General features: G+C 44.5%; 1 protein-coding gene across 1 annotated transcript; it reads left to right on the top strand.

Annotated features, from left to right (window-relative positions):
* Window positions 1-2017: 2017 nt before the first annotated feature.
* Window positions 2018-4173, top strand: LOC138977336 (tripartite motif-containing protein 55-like). Its single transcript, XM_070350236.1, has one exon. It carries the CDS (start codon window positions 2040-2042, stop codon window positions 3753-3755), a length of 1716 nt encoding a protein of 571 aa, XP_070206337.1. The 5' UTR covers window positions 2018-2039; the 3' UTR covers window positions 3756-4173.
* Window positions 4174-10621: the final 6448 nt, after the last annotated feature.

Genomic DNA, 10621 nt, shown 5'->3' with positions numbered 1-10621 from the left:
GTGTGCGTAGGGGGGGGGGGGGGGGTACAAGAGCGAAACAGAGGAATCTACAGAGAGAGAAAAGAAAGACGAACATATAGGCAACCAAGCAAGGGGAAGGACAGACTACTAGGGCCAAAGCGTGAGGGAAAGAAAATATCAACTCTCAAAGATGGTGCATGCATTACCAAACAGGTATACATATGCATGTTCTACAAGTTTCTAGTTTTGAAGCTGATCATATATCTTGTCATTGACATGTGAAGGTATGTGCTACCCACTCACAATCTCAGCATAATGCGATGTACAGCTAGGATGTTAGTTTGTGTGAGTTACCTCCCGCCTCGGACATTTCTAGAACCTTGATCCTCAAATGATAAACTTCATGTCCTCACGGCCTTCTTTTAGGGCAGTTGAGAACAGCTAATCACACAAACATTCCCATGTTGATCATCATAACACCTTTAAATTTGGTTCCTATGACATGAATTACCTCCCTTCCTTGAGAAGGTTCTAGATAATTAAGCAGCGGGGTTAACTGTCACTGTACACCTTTGAGAAAAATAAGGCATGATTGCAGGGTAAGAGTTGACAAGTTTGGATAACAAAGCAAGAGTTACCTCCCTTGATTTCTTGTTTTATTTTTCGTCTTCAATTATTCCCCCAATTAGAGCAATAGAGAATCTCTAACATCACTGGCCCTATGTGCTTGCTACGGATTAACAGCAAGCGTGGTACTGGCCTTGCACTATATAGGTAGTATTCCAAAATGTGGAGGTTCAGAATCTGAGAAAGGAAACACTGAATTAAGGAACTAAACACTGGTGCACATCTGTGGTTTCTTGAGAGTGTGCATGCACAATATCTTGTTCTTGCCTCTTGTGATCTCCGAGGTATGGCGACCACAGACAGACACAACTTACATCAATTCTGATAAACTTGCTCTCAGGGCCCGGCTTCGCCCGAGGTATTAGCAGAGCCCTTACGAATCTGTTCCAAGAACCATCACATAGGAGTTTTCTGAATTCGTTTTCAAGGAACGACGAATAAAAGCAAACTATGAAAGAAAAACTCCAAAACAAACTTTTGCAGAAACTGAGTTACCTCCCTCGATAATTCGTAAATTGAAAAGTTGAAGACATTTGAAATACTTTATGACCTCAACAGCTTTCCCTACCCGCTCGGCGTGTCACCATGAAACACATTCCTGCCAACATGTTTTTTATGGTATGACTTACCTCCCTTTCTTGAGAAAGTTCGTTATCATTGAGCAGCGGGTTGGACTCCATCACATTACACACACAGAGAATGATAAGGTAATCTTGCATGGTAAAAATTACCTCCCTTCCATGAATTACAAAGCAAGAGTTACCCCTACCTTTGGTTCCAGAACCTTCCTGTTCGTTCTTGTTTGATTGTCTTTTCTTCATTGATTCCTTTGATATCAGCGATAGAGAATATCAAATGTCACTGCCATCATATGCTTGCTTGAGATGAACAGCAGGCGCTTTACTGGCCTTGCACTATACAGGCTGTGTTCGATAATGAGGAGGCTCGTAAACTGAGAAAGCAAACAATGAATCGAAAAACTAAAACCCAAGTGCACATATGTGACTGTGTGCATGCACAATATCTCATTCTTGCATTTGTCCATCTCAAAGGTTACATTTATATCCATTCTTATATTGATCAGATATTAGATATTGTTCGTAAATCATTTATCCAAAAATGTCAACTCACCACAGCAAGTAGTCAGTGTGTTGATTCTGTAATTTCTCAGTCTGAGATAGCAATCAGAGATTGATTTGACATACCCCCATACAACACAGTCAATACACACATGTGTGGGAAGTAATAATCGATGCAACACATTGAATATAGAGCATACACAAACCTGTTTGATAGAAATCGTGGCGGATTGGTTCCACTATATACAACAATCTCCTCTTGCAACGTGTCCTTTAAGAAAGACTACTAACAGACATCGCCCACTATAACGTTGTTCTTTATTTTCATTTCAGGTTTCCGAGGCCAAAGCCCTTTAGCACAAAACAATAACCATGGCAACAGAAGGAGACCCTGCCCACGAGGAGAGAAGAGAAGCTCTGACCTGTTGTCTTTGTCTGGAGATCTACACCTCCCCAAAGCTGCTCCCCTGCTCTCACTCCTTCTGCCTCAAGTGTCTGCAGGACTTAACGACACACCTTAAATCCGAGTCTGTGCCTTGTCCTCAATGTCGCAAGCGGGTTAAAGTCCCTCCGGGCGGAGTGGCCAGCTTCCAGAACAACTTCTACCTCAATCCCCAAGACCTGGACAAAGCACGGGACGGAACCTTGTGCCTGACCCATTCCAACCAGGAGCTGGATCTGTACTGTGAAGACTGCAAGATAGCGGTGTGTCTCAAGTGCGTGCTGACCAAACACAAGCAGCACGACACCATGGATCTGTCGGAGGCAGCTAGCGAAGCCAAGAGTCAGCTGAAACAGAGCCAGGCTCGTCTGCAGACAGCGGTGTCCTACATGACTGACGAAGTGGCGGCAGAGAGCAAAGAGCTGAAAGATGTGCAAGACAAGGAGGCAGCTCTGCAAGCAGCCATCCAGGGTAAGCGCGCCACACTAGTTGCCATGGTGGACAAGGTCTGCGATGACACACTGGCTTCTCTCGACAGAGACAGTGGGGAGATTGAGAGTCACGTCAGCAAGGAACTGGACAGCAAGCAGAGCAACCTGGATGAACTGTGTCAACTGCAACAACAGACACAGCAAGCCATCGACACCGGCACCAGCTATAAACTGCTCTTTGTTGCCAATGAGATGAGAGAGGGGCGGGGCAGTCCCCAGGCTGTGAAGAACCTGACTTTACCAAAAAGAAACTATTTCTGGCGGCCCCAACTTAACCGTGAAATGGCGGACAAGGCTATCGAACAACATATCACACAGTTCTTCGGCGGTGTCCAGATAGTACAGGTGGAAACAAAAGCACCCGAGGTTACGGTGAACAAGTTGTTTTCTTGCGGAGACGGGGATGACACTGAAGTGTTCAGTCTGTGTCCCTATGACAATGACAGCACAGTGTGGTTGTCTTTCGCACGGCGTAAATATAGAGAAAATGCACCATGCGAAAAATTTGACATAAAAGGAACCAATATAACGACACAGCCAGACGCCTTAGGGAAACAGTCGTACAAATGTAGAGGTGGGTCAAAGGGTCTGTGCACGACAGGCAGTGCTGGTGGCTGGCTCAGTTCGTTTAACAAGTCACAGACCAAGACCATTTTTAGAATGATCGAAACTTCGGGCAAAGAAGCAGACATCAACATAGAAAAGGTGAAACCACAAGACGAGTTAAAAATAGAATCAACACGACTCTTCACCATCAAGGTTGGAGCTCACCGTGCGTTCGACGTGGACAGCAGCGAGCAGCTGTTTGTTGTGGTGGAGGAGGCTTGTGTACATGGCTGTCAGCGTCAAGTCTTCCTGTACCGCCGTGGCAAGGAAAAGGCTGTTTCAACCTACACTCCTCCCACCACCGCCTGTCAGCCGTCCGACGTGTGTTTCTACAGGCTGGGGGGCAGGGAGGTCCTGCTGGTCGCTGACCAAGGCACGGACAGTGTCCATGTGCTGCACGTGCAGGGCGATGAACTCAAGTTTGACCGCTACCTGGCCCCGGGCTGTCCCCTCTTGGTGCAGCCCACAGCTCTCAACACGGACACTCAGGGTCGCCTGTGGGTGGCCTGTAGAGGGGGCGCCATCCTCACCTTCACTCCCATCGTGTGAAGAATTCCATTCGTCCATGCTGACACAGCGAGTTTTGTGTCTGTCAGTTTCAAAGTGATTTTTCATCCAACTGGACTTACTTGACTTTTAAAGATGATGGACACGGAAACTTGTAAAATAGAATAATAGGAAACAGGTAAAGAATTTTACCGTATGACACTATACTTAAAAGATCGTATTGAACCATTTATTAATTAATCTCTCTGGAAAAAGAACCAAGGCTATGCCAAACCCGGCAAATGTAGTAGGCAGCCCAGAGATCCCGAAAAGTCTTATCCCAGGTATATGACCTACACTATATGTTCACAACAAAAGAAGTAGCTACGGGGTCGAACTTTTTGACAATATTTACAATATCGAGTTCTTTGGTTTGTTGCTTGAGGAAGGAAACATGGAGATACTGCTAGGTAGTCTAGTCAAGGGATATCTATTGAAACCATGCCTTTAGCAGATATGCTTTTGGTCTTGCCGGTAAGTGTTTAGTTTTGATTATCCAAAGTCAAACAAACAAGAAAGGTAAGTTGCAGGAACGTTTGTTATTGACAAAACAATATGTTACAGTCACAGATATTTCGACCCAGCGGTCTTTTAAGTGCACAGACAAACAAATATTAACTAAACAAAAAAAGACTTAGCTTTTCATTTCGTCATAATATTATAATCATTGCGTTGCGTGTGTCTTCTCCCCATGCGGGTGCCCCTTTTGCAAAGTTAGTATTTTTTGTTTGATTGATATTTGTGTGTCTGTGCACTTACAAGACCTCTGGGTGGAAATATCTGTGACTGTAACATATTGTTTTGTCAATAATAAACGTTCCTGCAACTTACCTTTCTCGTTTTTGATTCTGAATTTTGGAACGTTGGCAGTCTCTTTGTTTTTGGATTTGATTATCCAAGTTAGCTCTCAATAACTAAAGTTGTTGTCTTTGGTAACCGAGTGTTTGTTTATATCTTATTTAACCGTTGTTGGACGGGTACTTTTAGTAACTGACACTGTTGTCGTTGCAGTTCTTACCTCTCAGTAACTGTTGTCTCTTGTTTGGCCCGTGTTGCTCTGTTGCTCTCACTAACTTGGGCTGCTGTTTCACGTCAATTGTACCTCTTAGTAAAAGAGAGGTTGTATATATATTTTTATTGTCTGTTGTTGGACTGATTGTTATGTTTGCATTCGACGTAGCTCTCAGTGGCTGAGGCCTGCTGGTGGTGGCGCTGTGTGTCCATTCGACGTAGCTCTCAGTGGCTGAGGCTTGCTGGTGGTGGCGCTGTGTGTCCATTCGACGTAGCTCTCAGTGGCTGAGGCTTGCTGGTGGTGGCGCTGTGTGTCCATTCGACGTAGCTCTCAGTGGCTGAGGCCTGCTGGTGGTGGCGGTGTGTGTCCATTCGACGTAGCTCTCAGTGGCTGAGGCCTGCTGGTGGTGGTGGTGTGTGTCCATTCGACGTAGCTCTCAGTGGCTGAGGCCTGCTGGTGGTGGCGGTGTGTGTCCATTCGACGTAGCTCTCAGTGGCTGAGGCCTGCTGGTGGTGGCGGTGTGTGTCCATTCGACGTAGCTCTCAGTGGCTGAGGCTTGCTGGTGGTGGTGGTGTGTATCTATTCGACGTAGCTCTCAGTGGCTGAGGCTTGCTGTTGATGGCGGTGTGTGTCCATTCGACGTAGCTCTCAGTGGCTGAGGCTTGCTGGTGGTGGTGGTGTGTGTCCATTCGACGTAGCTCTCAGTGGCTAAGGCCTGCTGGTGGTGGCGCTGTGTGTCCATTCGACGTAGCTCTCAGTGGCTGAGGCTTGCTGGTGGTGGCGCTGTGTGTCCATTCGACGTAGCGCTCAGTGGCTGAGGCTTGCTGGTGATGGTTAGGGTTAGGGTTAGTTAGGGTTAGGGTTTAGGGTTAGGGCCGTGTGTGTCCATACGACGTAGCTCTCAGTGGCTGAGGCCTGCTGGTGGGGGTGGTGTGTGTCCATTCGACGTAGCTCTCAGTGGCTGAGGCTTGCTGTTGATGGTGGTGTGTGTCCATTCGACGTAGCTCTCAGTGGCTGAGGCTTGCTGGTGGTGGTGGTGTGTGTCCATTCGACGTAGCTCTCAGTGGCTGAGGCTTGCTGTTGATGGTGGTGTGTGTCCATTCGACGTAGCTCTCAGTGGCTGAGGCTTGCTGTTGATGGTGGTGTGTGTCCATTCGACGTAGCTCTCAGTGGCTGAGGCTTGCTGTTGATGGTGGTGTGTGTCCATTCGACGTAGCTCTCAGTGGCTGAGGCTTGCTGTTGATGGTGGTGTGTGTCCATTCGACGTAGATCTCAGTGGCTGAGGCTTGTTGTTGATGGTGGTGTGTGTCCATTCGACGTAGATCTCAGTGGCTGAGGCTTGCTGTTGATGGTGGTGTGTGTCCATTCGACGTAGCTCTCAGTGGCTGAGGCTTGCTGTTGATGGTGGTGTGTGTCCATTCGACGTAGCTCTCAGTGGCTGAGGCCTGCTGGTGGTGGCGCTGTGTGTCCATTCGACGTAGCTCTCAGTGGCTGAGGCCTACTGGTGGTGGCGCTGTGTGTCCATTCGATGTAGCTCTCAGTGGCTGAGGCCTACTGGTGGTGGCGCTGTGTGTCCATTCGACGTAGCTCTTAGTGGCTGAGGCCTGCTGGTGGTGGCGGTGTGTGTCATTCTGCGTGGAACGATTTGTACAATTCAGTAACTCAGGCTGTGCCGCCCAGGGCCCGCCGAATGTACAGTACTGGGCCGATGACGTTATGACAATGATGAGCCTTCTACCAAAGAATGACTAGAGGAGAAATGGTATGGCAACTTGACAACCAATCCAACACGTTGCGGTCGCCACACTGCCTTCTGATTGGTCAGGTTGCTGTGTGTTAAGGAGGTCATGACGGGGTTTCGGCGTAACGTAGCAGCTGATGCGAACAGCTTGGTTGTTGTACTGGTTGTGGAAAGTCTGTGTTTCTGGTGTTGTAGCTGCCGTTGTTTCTTTTTTTACGACTTATGTGTGGTACGTACTATCAACCCATGGTCTTTGCTTTGCTTGGTGCTTTTGCATTTTCTGACTGTCTGACGTTGATTCTGCCTGTCACTCTTTCTTTGGTTGTTTCAAAAGACCCCTTCCTGTTTACATCTGTCCGCTGTTTTGAGTCCACAGTGGGCAGGGACCCATGGTAGCGTGACGTCAGGTTTTCAACTCAGTGTTGCGAGGGCCGATGCAATTTCATTCAGTTCTTAGCCGTGGATATCTAGGGCTTGGAGCACTGACAGGCCATTGGTGAAGATGACGATTTGCTCGTGAGCTCTGGGCAACTTGCTGTGGAGTTCTCTTGAAGCTTGCTTCCGTTGTTGTTTTACGAGAAGCATATGTCTTTTTTGGAAAATGATGAAGAATCCAATGTCTTCTTTAGTTCTACAATAAAGAACCCACTCTCTCTCGTAGTTCAGAAAGTTCTCAGTAACGGAGTCTACAATTGTAGTATTGGTATTGGTAGTGGTAGCTCTTGTTAATTCAAGATCTTTCTGTTGTTGCTGTTGTTGTAGGCGTTGTTGTAGGTGTTGTTGTAGCTGTTGTCGTTACGGTCGATATTGATTGTGCATCCATTGCTGTATTATGGATTGATTTGTTTCCAGTCCAACAAAGGACAATAGTTTTGATTCTGTCTAGTGGTTGTAGAGGATTCATTGCTGATCGTTGGAAGCTGTTGCTGTTAATTTGTCTGCTTTTGTAGTCTTTCGTTCAGCACCTTCCCTCCGGAATTGAAAAATACAGCGGTTTTTTTTTTTTTGCATGGTGCTTTCACATAATCCTTTGATTTGGAGAACCAATTTTGGAAACTTTTGGAGTGTGTTTTGTGCCTGTATAAAACCGATATTTTTTGGAAGACTTCTGATTCCTTTTTTATCCGAATTTTTTTCATTTTCTTTTCTTTTCTTTATTTTATTTCATTTTTGTATCTTCTTTCCAAATTGAACTTTCCGTCAGCTTGTCCCCCGGATTGGTCTTGCTGCGTTTTAAATCCAATACATCAGTTTGTCTATGTGGATCTTCAATTTGTAACAGCGCCAAACAATGTAACTTATAATACAATGTTCTTGATGGGAAGTCATTATTTTGAAGGTAATTTTTAGAGTGCAATTCAGTGCATCTTCAATTTGTAACAGCGCCAAACAATGTAACTTATAATACAATGTTCTTGATGGGAAGTCATTATTTTGAAGGTAATTTTTAGAGTGCAATTCAGTGCATCTTCAATTTGTAACAGCGCCAAACAATGTAACTTATAATACAATGTTCTTGATGGGAAGTCATTATTTTGAAGGTAATTTTTAGAGTGCAATTCAGTGCATCTTCAATTTGTAACAGCGCCAAACAATGTAACTTGTAATGCAATGTTCTTGGTGGGAAGTCATATTGTGAAGGTGATTGTTAGAATGCAATTCAGGGTCCCAACGGGTGTGAGAAGTTCAAGTTATCACGTCATACGTGTGTGAACTCAAACGTAATCTGTTCGTCCCCTTTCTTCCAGGCTAGAAATGCACGTAGCTGCCATCATATGTGTGGGTTCAGAAGGTTTATTGAATGGTAACGAAAAATGACTACATCTGCACAGGCCTTTGATAGCAGTCAGTGCCAGGCCGCAAGACTCTGCCAAACGTGTGTAATACATACAAACCCTGATTGCAAAGCTTAGTTATGTCAACAACACAATTTGCTAAAGTATCATTAGATCGAATTTCGAGGCCAGAGAAAGAGAAAATAAAATACACCTGCAAACAATTCAGAAACCACACATCAGCGTGCGTTACGTTGGTTTGTCCAATACACCTGCAAACAATTCAGAAACCACACATCAGCGTGCGTTACGTTGGTTTGTCCAGTGCGCCTTGCTTTTCATTCATTTAAAATTGTATGCAAAATTCATGTTGTATTCAAATTGTAATACTTGTATTACAATTCTATTCATTGTATTGTAACACAATTGTTTTCATTGTATTGTATTCAAATCGTAGTAAGGCATAATGAGAAACAACGGGAGTTACAAGAAATGAAGTGTGTTCACCATGCAGGTGTGTTTTAACATTCGGTACAGTTCTTTTCGGTTGATAGTCACTACTCAGTTGGACTTGGTTTAGCTCTAATCTGGGCGGGGATGTAGCTCAGTCGGTAGCGCGCTGGATTTGTATCCAGTTGGCCGCTGTCAGCGTGAGTTCGTCCCCACGTTCGGCGAGAGATTTATTTCTCAGAGTCAACTTTGTGTGCAGACTCTCCTCGGTGTTCGAACACCCCCGTGTGCACACGCAAGCACAAGACCAAGTGCGCACGAAAAAGATCCTGTAATCCATGTCAGAGTTCGGTGGGTTATAGAAACACGAAAATACCCAGCATGCTTCCTCCGAAAACGGCGTATGGCTGCCTAAATGGCGTGGTAAAAAACGGTCATACACGTAAAATTCCACTCGTGCAAAAAACACGAGTGTACGTGGGAGTTTCAGCCCACGAACGCAGAAGAAGAAGCTCTACTTTTTTTTACATTTAGTCAAGTTTTGACCAAATGTTTTAACATAGACGGGGAATCGAGACGAGGGTGTGGTGTATGTGTGTGTGTGTATGTGTGTGTGTGTGTGTGTGTGTGTGTGTGTGTGTGTGTGTGTGTGTGTGTGTGTGTGTGTGTGTGTGTGTCTGTGTGTCTGTGTGTGTCTGTGTGTATGTGTAGAGCGATTCAGAGAAAAGTTAACTACTGTACCGATCATCATGAAACTTTACATGAGAGTTTCTGAGTATGATATCCCCCAATTCTTTTTTGTTTTTTATAAATGTCTTTGATGACGTCATATCCGGCTTTTTGTATAAGTTGAGACGGCACTGTCACGCCCTCATTTTTCAATCAAATGGATTGGAAGTTTGGTCAAGCAATCTTCGACAAAAAGGCCGGACATTGGTATTGCATTTCAGCGTGGATGCTTAAAAATTAATTAATGAGTTTGGTCATTAAAAATCTGAAAATTGTACTTAAAACTATTTTTCTATAAAACGATCCAAAAATAATTTCATCTTATTCGTCATCATCTTCTGATTCCAAAAACATATTGATATGTCATATTTACATTAAAAACAAGCTCTCAACATTAAATATATATAAAAAATATGATTTAAACTAAATGTCCGGAATCGATTTACACACAATTTCATCTTATTCCTTGTCGGTTCCTGATTCAAAAAACATATAGATATGATATATTTGAATTAAAAACAAGCTCAGAAAGTTAAAAAGAACAGAGATACAGAAAAGAGCACTATCCTGCTCAACCCAAACGCTACCACGCTATTCTAGCTGGCTAGTCAATTTCACTGCCTTTGCCACGAGCGGTGGACTGACGAAACTACGAGTATACGGTCTTGGTGAGAGAAAAAAATGCAGTGCGTTCAGTTTCATTGTGTGAGTACGACAGCTTGACAAAACGTTGTATTTTCGCCTTACGCGACTTGTTTCTTTTAGCTGTGAACAGGTGTGTGCTTGATCCAACTACATTGATGACAAAAACATCAAATTCACAGAAACAAAGTAACATATAGATTTGCAACCATTACTGAATAAAAAGGACACATTACATATGGATATTATTCTAGTAATGTCTTTTTTTCTCTTTATCTTCTTATTGCCCTTGTTTGGTTCCAGTGTGTGTGTGTGTGTGTGTGTGTGTGTGTGTGTGTGTGTGTGTGTGTGTGTGTGTGTGTGTGTGTGTGTGTGTGTGTGTGTGTGTGTGTGTGTGTGAATCCTTCTTTGAAAAGTATTTGTCAAACAACACAAGTGGCGTGAAGCGATATCAAAACATTCAGTCAATCGGTATCAAACGAAAACATCAACACAACAGACCAGTCATCGTTGAGACTAC

The sequence above is a fragment of the Littorina saxatilis genome, linkage group LG9 (genome assembly GCF_037325665.1).
Source record: "Littorina saxatilis isolate snail1 linkage group LG9, US_GU_Lsax_2.0, whole genome shotgun sequence".
Classification (NCBI taxonomy): Eukaryota; Metazoa; Mollusca; class Gastropoda; order Littorinimorpha; family Littorinidae; genus Littorina; species Littorina saxatilis.
The sequence above is the reverse complement of the archived record's forward strand: the minus strand, read 5'-3'. Positions and strand labels throughout refer to the sequence as shown.